Source organism: Catharus ustulatus, chromosome 9 (genome assembly GCF_009819885.2).
Source record: "Catharus ustulatus isolate bCatUst1 chromosome 9, bCatUst1.pri.v2, whole genome shotgun sequence".
Taxonomy (NCBI): domain Eukaryota; kingdom Metazoa; phylum Chordata; class Aves; order Passeriformes; family Turdidae; genus Catharus; species Catharus ustulatus.
The window spans coordinates 18,432,318-18,450,830 of record NC_046229.1 but is presented as its reverse complement, the minus strand read 5'-3'; the positions used below and the strand labels follow the sequence as shown (position 1 = coordinate 18,450,830).

General features: G+C 38.5%; 1 protein-coding gene across 1 annotated transcript in view; it reads right to left on the bottom strand.

The window, feature by feature from the left end:
- ABCD3 (ATP binding cassette subfamily D member 3) overlaps positions 1–1,377 on the bottom strand; it is a 28,231-nt gene extending 26,854 nt beyond the window's left edge. The window contains exon 1 of the mRNA XM_033067732.1: positions 1,233–1,377. Within this exon, the coding sequence (XP_032923623.1) occupies positions 1,233–1,345 (113 nt within the window). The 5' untranslated portion in view covers positions 1,346–1,377. The remainder of the gene's footprint in view (positions 1–1,232) is intronic.
- Positions 1,378–18,513: the final 17,136 nt, after the last annotated feature.

The window sequence follows — 18,513 nt, the reverse complement described above, 5'->3', positions numbered from 1 at the left end:
AAGATGTGCTCCAACCTGAACATAACATGGTTTGTTTGCTCCAAGATCATTCCTCAATGAAGGCTCAGCATTATAAGTGTGGACAATTCAGATTCACTTTAAAAGAATACTCTTGGTCTGAATTAACATATAAGTACTCCTAGAACATCTGCATGGCCCAGTATTTTTTACAAATACCACTATATTAGGCATGAGAATCTGAGCTCATCCTTTTTGTGCCCTTCCATACAGCTTTTCTGGTTTTTTAAGCAGTATTTCACTAGCTTAGGCAGAGAATTTGAAAAAAATCACTCCTCCCTATGAGTTTGATAGAAGAGTAACTTGCAGCCATAGCTCAGGATCTTGTTTTAACTCTCATGCAAAAAACAATGTAAGGTAGCAAATGCATGACTTGTCAGCAGTGTATCAATGTCTGCCATGTTGTGTGATAGTTACCTAACTTCTTGAGACTCTTACAGATATTGTGTATTAATGGAATTAGGTAAAATAAAACTGCATTGTTGCTTAATCTCAGGTATGTTATTACTTAAGTCTGTTGAGTAAGCCCATTTCATTATAATTCTGTAGTGCCTACAAGATACCCAACAGCAATATCGCAACATACCAGGTCTTAAGCATACGGTCAACAACCTATAATCACAAATACAGTAAAACCGTGAAAGGATTGAGTCTACAATACATTCTTCATCTGCCACACTCTGCAGTACCAGTGCTTTGCAAGGTGCTAACAAATACACACCCTAACACCATATACCTGTCAGGCAACCTCACAGGGAACATCGCCAGATCTGGCACCTTTGAAATCGTTGCCCGTGTATCTTATTGTCACACGGCAGCATTCAAACAACAGCTGAGTCCATTAACCGCCTATGCAGACACGGTCATCCCTAGAAGTCAAGTGTTAATACTCGTTCCTAGTCCGGAAAACAGAAAAAGCCAATATAATTCGGGTAACAAGGCGCGGTGCTTGGATGCCCGCAAGAGGGGCACCGACCTCCGCCGGGGAAGGCGCGGGGGAATCAGGCTGACCCCAGCGCACAGGAGCCGCCTCCGGGGCACAGGGTGGCGGTGGCAGCGCCCCGTGTGTGGCACAGGGACGCGGCTGCCCCTCCGCCGGGCCCAGGGCCGTGAGGGCGAACACACCTCCGCTGCTTCGGCCTCACAGCGCCGGCCCCGCGGCTCTCCCGGCCCCTCCCGCCCCGCGGCCCGGCCCGGCCCGGCCCCGCGCTCACCCGTGCTGCGCGGCCGCCCGCCGCTTCCCGAGCAGGCACAGCAGCGCGCAGGCGGCGGCGGCCCCGGCGATGGCGGAGTGCCGCGCGGTGAGGAACTTGCTGTAGGCGGCCATGGCGAGAGCAGCGCGGAGCCGCCGACCGAGCGCAGCCGAGCCGAGCAGCCGAGCGAGGGATGCCGGGAGGGGGCGGCGCCGCCCGGCCCCGCGCCGCCGGCAGGACAGGACGGGCCGCGCCGCGCCGGTGTTGGGTTGTGCAACGCCGGGACGGCAATTGCCGCTCCCCGCCAGGGCCTGCCAGCGGGCGGACCCGAGCGCCCAGGGGAGGGGAGGAAGGCAAGGGGCGTTTCCTCCCGCGCCGGCGGGGCCGGGCCTGTCGCCGGCCGCCCTCGCCCGGAGGTCGGGCTGAGCCCCTCAGGCCGGGCCGCCCCCGCGGCCCCCGGGGAATCTCCCCTGGCACCTCCTCCTGCCGAGCGGGCTCCGGGCATCCTCTCTGCCGGGTCTCTCTGCATAGGGCTACAGTGCGAGTCCTGGGTGTGTGCTAGGAATGGCTTGTAAACGTGGTAACAAGACGGAATAAAAATAAAATTTTTAAAAGTGAATACATTTTTAAACGTTTTAAAATTTCAGAGAAGCTTGGATGTAGGTTTTGCCACACCTTGTCTTGTTTGTTTGGTTTTTTTTGTTAGTGCCATGAGAGGAGCTGCCGAGATTGGCTGTCAGCAGAGGGTGGAATGAGTTGTCACCCGTGAAAGTACAGGAAAGTAATCCCTATAAAGGTAGAGCCACGCCAGGTACAGCAGGAGATACCAGCTAGCTTTGTCCCACAAAAACCAGTTATACTCGCACAGGTGCTTTTACCAGCAGACTTAATAACAGATTGGCATGTCAAGCTATACCAGAAAAAAAACACCCATGCCAGCATAACTGTATTTACACTGGATCTTCCCCTGTGGTCATATCCCTCAGAAAGATGCCTGATAATGTATATGAAGTGTCTCTACTTTCTGTGGGAACTGGTCGGTCACATATTGAAAGCCTGTATTGGTGCTATGGTTAACGCTGAAATAACGAAACTATTTCTTTGATTAAACTTAAATGCAGATCAAAATGCCGGTGGAATCAATGTATCTATTTTTAGTCTTTAAAAATATTTTCATGCAGACTTTTAAATATTTGAATACCTGTGAATATTGCGCTTTTTTACTGTAGCACAAGAGTGTGCACAGAGGTCAGTCCATTTATCAGGTATTCCTATTTCTTCCAAGTATTTCTGCCTGGAATAGCAGGTCTGAAGTTTGAGAGGTAATGCCTGGTTCTTCATTCCTAATCACCACATATCTTCTTTCTTGTTCCCTTTCCCTATCCTTGGTATCATCAGGCATTTTAAAGCAAGTTTATGTTTTGGTGTAAAAGTTGGAGTCTCAAACTCTCAAATTGTTAGCATTTTTTAGAGCATTAGAGTCACGACTGTTGAACCTAGTTCTCTGCCACTTGTTCCCTGCTTTAAAATATGTATGGTACATTGGTGGTTTTGGTGTGGGTGGGAGGAGTTGTAAACTATTTGAAGTATTTCAGATCCTCGGGAACATATACAGCAGAATCACACAACATTAATTAATTTCTATTTTGTAAGATTTATAAGATGAATGTTTGTGAAAATACCTTGGTTTTTAATATCTTGGATACTTTGAGAGGAGGTGAGTATGAGAACCTACAAAAGAGATATTTCTGGTATCAAAATTAACTTCTTATATTAAAATCATTGCAAAAAGAAAAATTTCTGCAAATTTTCAGGTTTATAAATCTCTGTAATATAGTTTTGCTGGTACTTCTAATCTCAATATCAGCACAGAGATCAAGAATGTTATGATACTGTGCTTTTCTTTACAAGTCTTCTTCCCTCTTTAAGCTTAGGTTAGTTGTACTCTTGCACAGGAGTGGAGTTGCTATCTAGTACAGCCTAATTTTGTTTCCATGAACTGTCCATCAGTTTGGGCCGTGCTGACCTTTGTTGTTTGCATGTCTGCATGACTTGTGTTCTGCTGTTTGTCTGCTCAGTGGCCTTATCCCACTTTCTGACACTAGCTAGTACCATGACCTAGTACATATTTTATTTATATTCTAACTTTTCCTTAAATAATTTCACACATGCCTATCATTTCTGAGAAACTTGTCTCATGCAGCCAGACCTCCACTTTGTCTTCTGCTGCCTCGACTCTTGAAAGTTGCTTTTTTATAGAATAACTTTGTGAGCATGATTGACAAATGGGCACTTAGTTGAAAACGTTAGGTTTTTATTGATCCATTATTTCATCAGTTTCCAACAGCACTCATGGCTAAGCATACCCTTGATAAAATCACCCACACTGATCAAATGGTTTTGTGACAAAAGGTCCCCTTCAGTTTGAGATCTGCTGCGTTTCAATACTTCATATATTGCAGCCATATTGCTTTCTTGCTGTTCTTGGTGCTAGTCAACTGTGAGGGTTCTCCAAGGTAACAAGAGCAACACTAGTTTAAATACATCTCAAAGGTAAAAGCTAGAGGTGGAAAGGTTTCTTGGAAGAAACAAGGAGCAGCAGTTCTGTTACCTGTACTGATAGTACTGTGTGTAGTTTCTCTGATAAAGTAATGTCAAATTAACAACCATCTTTTTAATGCTGTCCATGGTATGGTTCAAAATTCTTACTAGGTAAGCAGGAACATCCATAGCAAGCAAGTTATTTAAATGAGAAAGTGCACTCTGGAAGAATGAAGCCTGTAGGAAAAAAATGTATGTGTACTATTAAAGTCATAAATCCCTAAAATGGACGCCAGGAGACCTCATCACAGGAAGCGTTAGGCTGGGCTCTTGTGTCTGAAGTGTTAAGCAATGGTATCTTAATTTAAAGCAGTTCTTCCATTTCCCAATTTGAAAAACAAAGTCTGATAATAATCAGCAGTAATAAAATTGCTAAATCATTCAGATTCTCAGTTCATGTCCTTAGCTGTTCTTGATTTTAGACGCTTGAGTTTTAAGGCGTCAAGTCAGAAATATAAGAAATTACTGGGGAATGAATATTTGTCCCACGAATAGTTATGTGAATACATTATATTTAATGGAGTCTAGGTGAACAAATAAGAAGATGCTCCTACTTGGTTTCTCCCAGAACAGGAAGAACCTGTATTATTTGCTGTTGGCACTTGGCATACAGCACCCAGCTATATTCTGAGAACAACATGTCATCTAATAATTAAGTGAAAAATCATGTTGTTTATTGTAGTTCCAATGTAACATATAGCTATCGTTTACAAATGTTGTGAAAGGTGGCAGAAAAATGAGATTAATTTGTGTAAACTGAGGTAACCTGTAAGCTGCAAACAGTGTCAGGTATGTTCATTAAGTTTGAAGGTGATTTGTGTACTGCTAGACTCCATGCTGCAGACTTACATTTGCTTAATTTTTAAGTCTATATAAATTCAGTAGGATTGCTCACTTTTTAAATTTTAAGTAGAGTCCTGTATTGAAAACTTAATAACTAGTGGAGCAAGAGGGAAAGTTCCAGGGATTGTTGTGGTCTGTTTCGTGAAATCTCTTTTATCTCCTAGATATATCAATTAGTAGTAGAATCTGGCATGGTTTGCAGGGAAATTAAAAAACTGTTCTGTTAGTGCAGTCACCAGCATTAAGTGATAAGGCTTTATCATTCTGCTGAAGTGCTACAACACGGTATTAAGTTTTTTCTTGATGTTTCACAGAAGGAGGTTCTACATCTGAAGCTGAGCTACATTATATCATGTGTCAATTCATGTATGTGCAAATGTGTGTATATGAATGCATATGCAGATTATGCTCAGTAATCTTATTAAACCTTGTTAATACAACTTATGTCTGCCAACTGGTATCATTATATGTTTAGTCACTTTGTGGATCTTCCAACTCCAATGCAGGTGAAGTAATGTAGATCTGGTATCAACCACTCAAAATCCATAAACCTCCACCTCCATGTGCTGATTATAATGCAGATTTGATCTTTGCAGTGGGGAATTACAGGGTGAAATTGAAATGGACACAAACTTCTTTGATCTACAGAGCACAGAGAGAAGACAAGCCTCCATTTCTTTGTACCTCCTGTTTTCTCTTTTTGTTCTTGCCTTTTTCTTACCCACCCCCTGCATGCCCCTTGGATTATTGGGGTGTTACAGGAACTTTAGATGGGAGAAGGTAGTCTTCCTGAGCAGTGAGTAAAATCTGGGAGTAGCATGGGCAGAAGAAGAGAAGGGGTGAATAGAAAAAAAATGCTTAGGTTTACAGAGCATTGGCTTTTAAACTGATACTTACAGCCCTTCTGTGCCATTACTACTTCACTTTCCCACTGACAGGGGTACTTTTCCTAATCTGTATTAATTGGCATTGTAACCCACAAGTGCTTAATTGCTACAGTCAAGTCTACTTTGTGCAATTCCATGATTTCTACTTTGTACAATTCTTGATTTCTGTCTGTGTTTTTGCTTTATTTACTTGGGTTTTTTGATGTGACTGTGATCTAGCCTCTGTACAAGCAGCTTTTGCCTCTACTTAATACCTCATGCCTTTCCAATATACAAGACAGCAGATTACTTTTAATAAGTAGAGCTCATAAATTTATAATTCTGGGTAAAATCTGAAAATACACAGGAATTACTGTTGTTATACTAGACTCAGAAATTATCTGGTCTTCTTTCTGTATGTGGATAGTACCAGATACTCTTAGAGACAGTATAGACTCCACATATCTGCTTTCTTAGTGGATTTTACTCTGATTTCAAACACTTACACAATTATTTCATTCTAAACCATGGTATTTGACACCCATTCTAATTTTTCATGTCAGTATGCATAATCTCTCATATTCTACTGGTCCAGGAAACACACCAGTATTGCCGAATGAGAAAACAGCTGATTTGTACTAAGAACTCAGTTTTATTTTCCTTACTGTTTTTATTTACTTTTGTTGTTAATTGGCTTCTGACTTCAATATTTACAGAAAGATGTCTCAGCTGAGCTTTTCACATTGATGCTTAGAATGCTTATACTCCTTTTGTGAATCAGTTTAATTGGAAAATCTGGGTAAAGTACAGAATTAGATTTTCCTCCAAAATACAGTATTCTGCATTTATGAGCAGTCAGTTTCAGTTATGATTTTGAGCTTCACTTGCCTACCCTTGCTAGGACTAGGTGAGTGGGTAGAAAAATGGTAACTAGATGTTCCTGTTTAGCTTGTTCTGAAGTGGATCAGGCTCAGTTTGATCTTGATAGCTTTTGGTGATCTGAAAGCCAGGGTATTTTACTTCTCAGTATTTATTTCTAGCTTATCTCAAATATTGTATTTTTTTATGTTTTATAAATAAAATATTTTTATATGTTTTATAATAAATAGAAGACCAGAAGTCATTGATGCTAACTTCCTTATCCTACCTAGAATAATGCTTGGTTTCGAAAGTGTTCAATTTTTCATCCAAAAGTAAGAAAAATAATTTCTTAAGGAACTTTTTATGGAAAAGGCATTCAGGATCATGCAAAATCAAGCTGACAAGTTTGATATCTGAATTCAGTAATTTAAAGAAAGGCATTTAAAATATGTTTACAACTAATATGTGTTTCATAAGTAGAGCTCTAATTCTTTTATTGAGTTTGCCTCATAATTCCCTTATAAATAATGCTTCTCAGCTGGTTATATCTTCATTAATGCATTTGCTAATTTATAATGATGCAAACTGAAAGTTTGTATGATTTTTCTGTCTCAGCTTAGATATCAATTTATTTAATACAAGATATCATGCCAATGTAGTCCAATTATTTCCCAGAATGAAGCAATGATAATTTTTTTTTTTTTTCAGTATATTAAGAGAATGTAACAAGCTTTTATCACCGTGGTTTGCAACAGAATCAAATTTGGCAGAGAGTAACTTACATGAAAGACATAACTTTTGGAAAGCTGTGTCATCATCAGTATTTATGTCATGGTTCCTTCTTATTTCAAGTGATGGAGCTTAAATTGGTAAAATTGTTCAAAAAGGGAATCACATCTTTCTCTTATATTTAGTCATAAGGTATCAGACATTAGGTTTAAACCATAAAACCATAAAACTTCAGCAGACCTATCTTCCTGTTTTCCAGGAGCTATGACCATAAATACATTTAATGATGACATGTTCTCTCAACAAATATAATTTGTTTTTAACATTGGTAATGTAGAAAGAATGCCAATAGAACAAAGATTTTAATACATTCTATGTACAGATCTATTTGCTTAGTATCAGTAGTGAGGGTCCAGTTCTACACTCCACAGAACTCTTTTCCCTGTTGGCATATTCCTGGAGACTTGTCTCCTACTTCCTCTCATTACAGGAACATTCAAACTAATTAGTATTAAGTGCATGGTCCCCAATAAAGTTCTGTCCTTGATAAACACAGTAGTTCTTAATCATTGTTTTGTATCGGTATGTTTCAGATCTTTTGTTGAGAATTAAAGTAAAATTGGGATTTCTCCTCTGTATGCAATATTTTGCATTTAGTAACACTCAGACTCAATAACCATTTTTTCTTCACACTCATCAGCTGAAGAAAGGTAGACTAAGAAGGAGCGATGTCATAACTTGAAATGGATTTCTAAAACTGAAGTCTTGTCTCCACCCATTATTTCACAAGTTGGTGATTATTGTAGCAGCCCTTCTGATTAACCATGTCAGATACACTGATCATCCTAGGAGCCTAATGGTCTGTTTTTATACACTAATAACAGGTCATATATGATATTCATGTAGCATTATTGAGTAAGTTTTTCATTTGTTCCTTCACACTGGGAAATTACTGGCTTTTCAGAAATAGATTTGTATGCTTCTGACAGTTCTTGGCTTTAGGCTACCAACAGTGCTGGAGACTCCATCATTTGTTATGTTCATGATCCTCACAGCTCCTGCAGTTAAGCAACCTGCACCACACTCTAAATCAACCATGCAACATCTGTTTCCTCCCAGCTCACATTGGCAACCTTATAGGTCACGTTATCCAAGTCTCTGCAACCTTTCTCCATACAGAGCAAGAAAGTATTCAGGCACTGTGCAGGCTCCAAGGCTTTTCCTGCAATGGGTGCTCTGTGCCAAAATGCAGTTTGAAATGGTGACTTTCAGTTATCCTACTGATTTGTGTGCGAGCAAATAAAACCACATTAGGAATGAAAGGAATGTAATAGGATGAGGCAAGACTGAGTGAAAGAGAAAATGGCTTGACAAGAAATCAGTGAAGAAGGGGTTCAGAAACTGGAGTGGCTTTACAAGATGATATTTAGGAAAGGAATCTGAGCCATGTTGGGTTAGGAAGGAGGACCTAGAGACCAGTTGGACAAGGAGATTACGTGGGCTGGACAGTGATTCTGGTATTGGGAGGGAATTAAATGATTAGACAAGAAAAGCAGAGTGGATAAGTGTGGGTGATGAAACAGAAAGGAGGGATTTAGAGCTAATTGCCTGGAGAAGAAAAAGGCTGAAAGAAGGCAACTTAATGAGATGTGAGATGGAGTGGGCTGGACCAGAACCCTGTGGTTCCTGAGCTACCAATTTTTGGTGGAGGAGATGGGGGAAACATGGTAGGAAGAATTATTTGACAGGGAGTTCAAGTTCACTTCTTAAAATCATAGAACCATTTAGGTTGGAAAAGACCTTTAAGATCAAGTCCAGCATTAACCCAGCTAAGTCCACCACTGAACCGTGTCCCTAAGTACCACATCTATATTTTATAACATTTTATATATAGTGTGTGTATATATATATATATTTTAATAAGTTTTTATACCCCTACAGAAATGGTAACTTCTCTGGGCAGCCTGTTCCAAAGCTTGACAGCCCTTTCAGTTAAGAAAATTTTTATAATATCCAATCTAAACCTCACCTGGTGAAGTGTGAGGCCATTGCTCACATCCTACCGCTTGTTATTTGGGAGAAGAGACCAACACTCACCTTGCTACAACCTCCCTTCAGGCAGTTGAAGAGAGTAATAAGGTCCCTTCTCAGCCTTCTTTTCTCCATGCTAAACAACCTCAGTTGTCATCTTGCATGAACCTGTGCTGGATTCTGATGGGATAGGTAAGTAGGCTATTGCCTACAGACCTGCTCTGTCACTTATTACATGCGGCAGGAGATGATGGAAACAATGACAGCTCTACAGCTGAGGCACATAAATGCTTATAAGATGATCTGAACTACTACTTTAATTCTCCCACAGAATCATTATACTTCTGTCCCAGTGTAAGTTATCTAACACATTCAAAGCTGGCCTACAGTTCATTTTTCCCCATTTTCAGAATGTTTATCATGAAGTGTACCAGAAAGGTGCTTGCAGAAGCGTGTGCTACTGGAAGTATTTGCAGAAGTGCTGTACTGCTAAGTGGTTGCAGCTTTAGCAGAGCTTTCTTTAAACAGTGTTTTTAAAAAGAACAGGCATTTTAATTCATTTTGAGATTTTGTATCATATATTGATGGTGTTCATTAGGTCTGTTGCTAGTCACTGATTACAAAGTAATTCAATATTACAAATTAATATTAAACAGCTGTCTACTCACCGAATGAGGCAGCAATACTGTGATAAAAACACATGAAGCCATATAAATAAAGGTTGCATTCTGATACAGCCTTAATTCATGTTCCTTGGGCAATTTTAGACCACTTCTGGGGCAAACTTATTCTGGACTATTCCAGAAGCCACCCATACAGAATCTGTCTACTTTACTTAGCAACTTTTTCTGCTGAAGGGTGTTTTACTAGTCCAAGTAAGACATTACTGGTTGTCCTAACTGAGATGTTGGTTTAGATCCATAATCTTTGAATACAGAAAATCTTCCAAGAGATTGGATCTAGTTACCTTCTCCCTCTCTCAAAGCATCAAAGAAGGAAAACGCTGGTAACGGAGTAGGAAGCAACAAGAAAATGTGTGTTGTGAGCAGCTGATACTTGTCTAGTGATTAGAAATAGAGAAGGCAGTGGAACTGTACAGAAGGTGAAGAAGTGGTGAACCTTTAAATTTTATTGAGGAAATCAAGTGATACTTTAGTTCTCAATGTTGATTAAAGATCATCGAATTATTAATAAAAAACGACTGGAGGATAACTTCAGGATCATTCAGGTGGTCTTTAGCAAAGAAGGCCAGGGAAACAAGGTTAGTTATTAACATAATAAACCTCTTAATTGCATGAAGCAAGTAGGAAGAGATATGTTCCTATTATATTGTAGAATAGGTAACAAAATATGTAATTTAAGGAGTAAAATTAGGAAATGTGAAAAAGTGGGCTTTTGTTAAATAAGAATAGGATCAATAACAATAGAAGAAGAAGCAAAAACCAGACCTCTGAAGAATCTTAAGAAAATAGTAAAGTTTAAAAGAAATATGAAGCTCCTCATGAATGTATGTAGAAAGAGGCTGATGGTGTTCTACTTTTTTTTTTAAGAGAGGATGCAAGTGGGGTTTTTTTCAAAGGAAGGATGTTACTACTACATATTATTACTAATACTACTATTTACTAATATTACATATACAAGATTTGCTAATAATATTTTTCTACATATGTATTAATATTACATCTTACTGCTAACAAGACTTTTTTTAGTCTAATTCATGTCACTGGAATTTAAATTTTAAACGTAATTTATTGGGGGATCTGATGGATATAACTATAGAAATCCCTCACGATAGTTGCTTTAATGCTGTACAGGCCAGAGTTTTACAAATTTTAGAAAAAATAATTGTGGACATTTCTGTAGGTATATGGATATACTTATGTGTGTATGTGTATATCTATATATATTTATATAGATATAAAATACAGTGATTCATAGACACTTTTTCCTTTTTTGGTACAGAATTTTTTTTTTAATTTTAAACTTTAATAGGAAAACATCAGCAGTGAAGTTTTATCTCATTCTAGCAGAAGGAGGAAAAATATTACTCCTCAGCCTTAAGGGATAAAGTTGCATGTCTCTGAACAACGTGAGAAAATTCTCTGTTCCTTCCTACAGAGTGCTACACCCTAAGCCACAGCTGAAAGCTCATCCTCTCTGCCTGCCAGCTAAGGCACAGTTTATAAGGTAGAGCAGGATTCTTTACTCCAGCTCAACAAGACTGAAGCCAGACAGTCCATCTTAATGCAGAATATATAAATAGAAGATACGCAGTTTGAGTATGAAGTAAATAATCGTCCAAATTACATCATTCCAATTCAAAACTCAGCTGCCAATTGCCCTGTTATCTGAAATGAGAGTGACTTTTTGCCACAAGTAAAGACACGTTTCCTTGTCATTATCACAGCTTACTTAATGTACTGAATGTTCACACGCCAGTTTAGTTCACACCAACTTGGTGGGAATAGCATCAACAGGCAGCAGAGGTAACCAAATACTCTATGGACCAAACCTCTAATAGTTGTGTATAACTAAGCAAAAAGAAATATAAACTTAACCCATATCATTATGTTCCTAAACTTAGTTGGGCCCAATATTTGACCTTCAGAAACACCTGTGCCCTAATTTTTAAGATTGTTATACATTTCCTTTTGTAATCTGGAATTGTAAATGATGGGGCTTGACTCACATGACTCCCTGGGTAAATGAGAAGCAGAGCAATTGTGTTGTCTGGACTGTATTGCTGAAATACCTTCCATCCCAAGAAACCCTGCAGTCTAACAGGAAAGGAGGGTGAATAAAATTGCTAAAAGCAGGCAAGAGATCAAGACATGCAAGTGCTGAGTAGCTGTTACGGGAACATTTTGCAAAGTTTACTTCTGGTACCACTGAAACTGCTGTTTCTTGGGTGGCTGCTCAACAGGCTCATCTTCTGTGCCATCTCACAGCTTGAAAGAAATTGTTCCAATTGCAGGGGAACCTTCTCATTTTAAGAAACATGTGTCTCTGTTTTTTCGAAGGTCTTCTCTGTAAGAAAAAAACAAAGCCTTTTCCATAATGGAAATAAGACTTGTGTAGCACAACCATAGCTGGTGCTCTCTCTGCTCTGAGAATATCTGTGAGGAAAAGATCACATGCCTGAATTATGTAGGACTTTAGGGAAAGCTGAGCACTGACTCCTACACTGGGTGAAGGAGGGAAGCAAAGCAGAAACTGAAATCTCAGAACAGAAGGTTAAAATAAGCAAAAAAAGTCTGGAGAAGGAGGAAAAAGAAAAGGAGGGAAGTCTACAAATGTAATTTAAAGTCATAATAGTTTTTCCTTGGAAGTTCTAGAGGTGGATACTGGAACCTCCCATTCACAGTAGCAAGTCTTAGACTGCAAGTATATTTGGTTCAATTGTAGTCACGTAAGCAGTACCTCGCTAGTTCAAAATAATTTAACTGATCTTCCAAACTTTTTGCTCAATAATCCAAACTAACCTTAAGGTTCTTCAAAAATTCTAGGTTCATCACTTGCCTTTTGAACACAAAATGCAATTTCACTGTGAATATAGAGCCAATATTTTGAGGATATTTTCACTTGTGCTCTTTGAATTTGCTGCATTTCAGTGAAATAACAAGTCACAAGTGAGCTATTAGAAAAGTGGAGCAAATGTGAGAGTAAAGATTGAAATGCTCTAAGGTTTGCTTTAAAGATACATAATTTTTATTCTTCCAGAAGTGTGATGTTATAGTGTGTCTTGTAGAACTTCATTCCATTTCATGCCTCAATTTCTTGGAATCAACCTTTTTTTCTGCATTATATTAATGATATCTTCTAATTTATTTTCCTTTTTTTGGTCAGTAGAGCACTGGTAACATTTGTGTCAGGTCATTAATGACTATGTTGGATTCACCATTAAAAATCATTCAGTACCTGACCACTTTTACCTAGTTTTTTCCCCTGTATTATAATCCCAATAAAAAATAACAACTTTCCCAACTTACCTAATAAATTTCTGAGTAGTACCATATATTGTATTTTATTAATGTTCATTTCAGTCACATTGTGTGACACTATGTTTGGCCAGAAAATCAAGTTACTTTTGAGGAAAGCGCAGCTAATCGAATATAATTTTGCCTATTCAGATTATTCAACACTTCACTATTTGCTTTAAATTATTACAGACAACTCATTTCAGACATGAGTTATTTCTGTCCTTTGACTCCTTTTTACAGTGAGATACTGTATTACCTGTTCTCAAGATATATACTACCCTTTGTTGGAAATAGTTCCCAGCAACCTTATTCTAGTTTTTTTTCAGAATTTTGAAATTAATATTTTCAGCCTATCTCAGTATTTCTTATTCAAATACCTCTCTCTCTGTTTATTTTATTTGTTTATATCATGCCGGCCATAGGAAGGGCACTTGGAGCCCTGCAGGTGCCAGGTGTGCCACAGGATGGTGCCACAGCGCCAGCTTTGGCCGGGACTCGCTGGTGGTTACCGCGCTGGGAAAACACAAGTGCCAGAGGAAATTGTGATACACACTTTATGGACAGCAACGTCCGCATTTGCTGTGCTCTGGACAGATAATTTAAATTCTACAGGTGGGGTGTTCTCCTTATCCGTACACATCTATCTTCATCCCCAATTCTCATGTATATGTTTGGGCAGACTGTGCACTAAGTACAGGTTTTTCACTGGTGAAACAGCAGAGCTTCCTAACTTCTATTTTATGGAATATCTATGAAACACATTGTGCAGAAATAATTTTAGTAGCCCAACTATTGAGCTAATAATTTACAGATCTCTTTTCACTTGATTTATCAAAGGTGTACTAAATGAGCATATTCCTTCTGTTGTCATAGTGGTTAAGCCAGTCTAAGTCACTGTTGGTCTACTTTGGGTAACATTTCAGTACTTATGGGAGCAGTGGAAAATGGTATTTGTACAAGACACCTGAGAAACAGATGTTCCATTCTTTTCCTGTGGTATGATAAGGTTCTTTAAATGAAGAAAAAGAAGTTCCCAAGAATGCCTATATAACTAAGTAGTTGATGTATCTGGAGAATGATGTGGGAGATAAAGTCAAAGTGAATTAACATTGACAGATGCCTTTTGTTGTTTATCACAGAAATTTATCTTTTGAGCTTAAGAATAATATTATATCATTAAGTGCACTCAAGTAGGAGCCCTATATGTTTAAGACACCTCTGTCACTCAGGTGAAAATAGAATTAATAATTCTGTTGCTTATCATCCTGGTTGTGGTAGGTATTACATACACATTTTTACTGATTTTGCTTTTCATTATTTTCAAGCCTTAGAGGCCTTCTGGTCTTGCTTAGTCTGTTTTCATTTCTGCAGTGGACATATGAATGATGAGCTATCAGGGGTTTATTCTGACTTTTATTATAGTCTGTTGAAATTTATTCTATCTAGGCAATATTGTGATAAGATGCTGTCTTATAAAACTTCCTGATATTTCATCACACTGTCAAAATGCCATCAGTTAAAACAATGTTTTCAATTCTATTCCAGAATTATTGTTGTTTCACTTCACTTGGAACAGAATCAAACAACACAAGTGAGGTTTTAAAGCTTATTACAAAATACTTCATAAAATACGGTAGAAATAGAACAAGTGCATAACAATGCCAAAATGTTTTTTGAGACCATACACTGAAGTATTTTTATTTTTCTAGCCTAATTCTCTAGCTACTCATTTGGAAAAACATATAAACTTGTTTTAATACTGATTTAGTAGTACTGATTTGAATCTTGAGATTCCTCTTGACATTCTGTGTCAATAGTAACTATGGAAATTATGACCCAGAGTACTGGTTGGCAACATTTTGTGACAAGAATTATTGTCTGAATAGCTTTGTAAAATGTCAGCTTCTTTGTGGAATAACACTGCACACCCAATTGTGAATTGTTACGGAAATTTCCCTATTTCACCACCAGTGAAAGCAAACCAACAACATTCCCTTCTCCATGCAGACCTTTCATTGTAAGGAAGCAATTAAAGATTTTACTCATAACCACAACTTATTACAATAAACAGTTCCTCATCTTTCTCATATCTGTTCTAAATCTTTAGGGAGGAATTACGTTTGATGACACTTACAGACTCAAACTTCTATAGGCACAGTTACACCCAAGAAACTCATAAATCTTCACATGCAAATGAACCTATGAAACTGCTCATGACCATGGGGCTGGGTGCTTAACCCTTTTCATCAGGAAGAAATCTCAGTGGCTCACTCCATAGGTGCTGTATTAACTGACAGGAATTCAGGCAGTGGCCTCCAGCTGAAGACAATTAAGCTATCCTACCAGATCTGGAATGTGTTGGGAGCAATTCAGGGATTGGTTATAAAGGAAGGAAGAAAGGAATGCGTCCTGCTTTTCCTTGTTAGGGCTTGCTACCACCCTAGGGATAAGGGAACTGTTTATTTTTCTCCCAAAGAGATTAAAAAAAAAAAAAATTATGTTGCAGGTGATCTGAACAGCTTAACCCACTTCTGTATTGTATATATTCAACAACATTATTTTTCACAGCTTCTTGATCTTTTTTTAATTGGGTATATGAAAAGCAAGAACAATCTGATCTACCTTATCATTTACCTATAAGCTTCTCTGTCCATGTTGGAGGCTACAGGAAATCAGTGCTTTACCACTGGAATAACAAGGAGAAAGTAATTTCAAAAGAAATGCATTTATGTTATGCATTCCCAGTGCAGAGATGTAGGTCCAGAGTGGTCACAGATTCTCCCATATTTGGTAACACTGCTGCTGCATACTGAAAATTGAAAACAGAACTTCACAAAGAGGGGGGAAAAAATCAGTGGAATTTTAATTACAGCCCTGTGCACTCTGGCACCATGGTAAACCACAAAAAGCACACACAAGTGTGCTCTAATGCATTTTGAACATGTCTTCCTGTGGTCATTTTGATGTTCAAGATCATATGGTGCTGCTATTTCCTACTCTTTTCCAATTCATTTCAGTTGTTGCACAGTGTATGCACGGTGGCATTGATGGACAGTCTGTTCCTGCAGCTAGTTCTGATAGAGCCTGTCTTCCCAGAACAGGTTTTGTGGCAGGAGCCAGATTTAGAAACCCAGACTGAATCTCAGTACAGTAGATTTGACTCTCAGATATCTAAACTAGCAAAGGAAAAAAAAAAGAGTAATTCTTTGCAGTGTCTGTTTGTAGAGCTGGGAACACCCCCTGCTAGAGAATGTGTTTGCTAAAAATTAAGTTTCAGGGGAGGATTACAGAAGTTCATGGGAGAGGAATTCACTGAGAATTACTAGATACAGAAGTCACGCTTGTCTCAGGAAGTTTCTCAGCTGCAAATGGCTGGAATTTTCCCGTTCAGTGCTTCATATGTTTCTTAAGCATCCTTTCCTGGCTATTATGAGAAGCAAGACGCTGTTCTACTGGACTCTTCGTTTTACCCAGCCTGGTCATTCTTACTTTGAAGCCTTACCTACATTAATTCTATGTTCTCAGATTTTTACTGCTGAAAAATCCTTGCTTGAGAGATAAATTACCAGAGATTATCAAAAATCCCTTATAGTATTGAGATTAATCCATAGCTTAATATATTTCTTACATTAATGCTTTTACTTTTGAATATGTTACATTCCAAACATTGGAGCCTGTAAAATTAGGACCTGATCTTAAATGTTTGATTCTTTCACTGTTACATACTTGCTTCACTGATAAATAATGCTAATAATTTAATATAAATAAATAAATAAATCCTATTTTACAGTACCTTTAGATACATGAGTATAAAAGAAAAATATGGATATCTGTTACTAGTCTCCTTTTGAGGCATTAACTGTGTATGTCTGAGCTTTGAAGACGAGAGCTATTTCTTGATAGTACATGTACCATGTGAACATAAAAAGCAGTACATATTTCTCCCTTTTATTTTCTTTCCAACTTCTACTCATCAGAGAAAATTTTTGTTTCTCTATCTGATTTTGACCAGTCTTGTTGAACTTCTGCATATCTCCTACCTTTGAAGTCTCTTAATGTAATCTCTCAGGATTTTCTTTTAGCTTTCCAACTTGAACCCTGCAAGACCATTTTCTGACATACCTTTTGATGTTTTAGTAGGTCACTGACATACAGCTTTTACCTACCATCAGACTTCAAAGCCTGTAATGTTTGGCAGCCAAGCCTGTCTCGGGGATTTTTCTATTGGTTGGGAGAAGTTGCTGAAATTAGATGGCAAATGCTCCAGCAGCACTGGAGTCACATTCCTACGCCAAGGAAGATTGCCAGTGTGGCTTTGCTGATTACATGCTTCTTCATGGCTGCATCTGGCACTGGAGGCTCTCTGTCTGAAGAGGACAGTCTCCAAAGCTGTTCCACAGAACAGGGTCAGGGTGACAAGGAAGGAACCAGCCCAGGTTTGAGGCCTGCCTTTGGTAAAGTCCTCAGGTTCTAGAAGAATGGAATTTCCATCTCTGTAGGCTTTTACCTGCAGGGACTGCTCTTCCAAGAGCAGCTGTGTCTGCCAAAGCAAAAGGACTCCACCTGCAACCATCCTGCCCTGACACAAAGCTGTCTTCTCACATGGGCATCCCATCTTAAGTGGGACCCCAGCTTTGTGAATCCTGGGGCAAGCAGGGGAGCTCACAGGGCATCCCCATGTGTTCCTACCAAGGCAATTTATTCAGGAGAAAGCTGAGGAGGGTCTCCAGTTGGAATATATTCTGCCATGGGTCAAGCAGCATCAGCAGCCTTAGGGTTCACTGGATTTGCAAACCTACCAACCTGGATTTCTCATTCGTGCTGTTATCAAACAGTACCATGCTGCTAACATGCCAATGAACCAGTCATAACTTGGACACAAACAAGTAGGGTTATTTATTTGTATTTGATACTGCAGTCTTCTGGTTATATATAGTTTGGATTTCTCATTAAAACTATAGATTTGTAGATAATATTTGCTAAAAATAAACTCCTTTTGAATAGCAATCAGTAAATGTGAGTAATTTATGCCTTTTCTCAGAATGAAATGTTAAAATACTGTGATTTTCCATGCAATGAATTGTATTCTATAGCTTTATTCCATATACATAAGCAAAAGTAATAGATCTTCATATATTTTGTTAGCCTGTATCTGTAAGTGTCATGTTGGATTATTTTACCAAGGCAAGATGACAGAAATGGTCTTACTACTTTAATCCTTCTCTGATTAGTATCATATTTCAAAAGATATGCTGGTCCTTTAGATACAATGTTATTTTCTCAGGTTTTTATATATATATATACATTGAATAATAATGGTCCTGTTTTTGTACACATTATTCAGTAGAAAGTTTCTGAAATAGCAGAAAGCATGGCTTCCATTGCACAAGA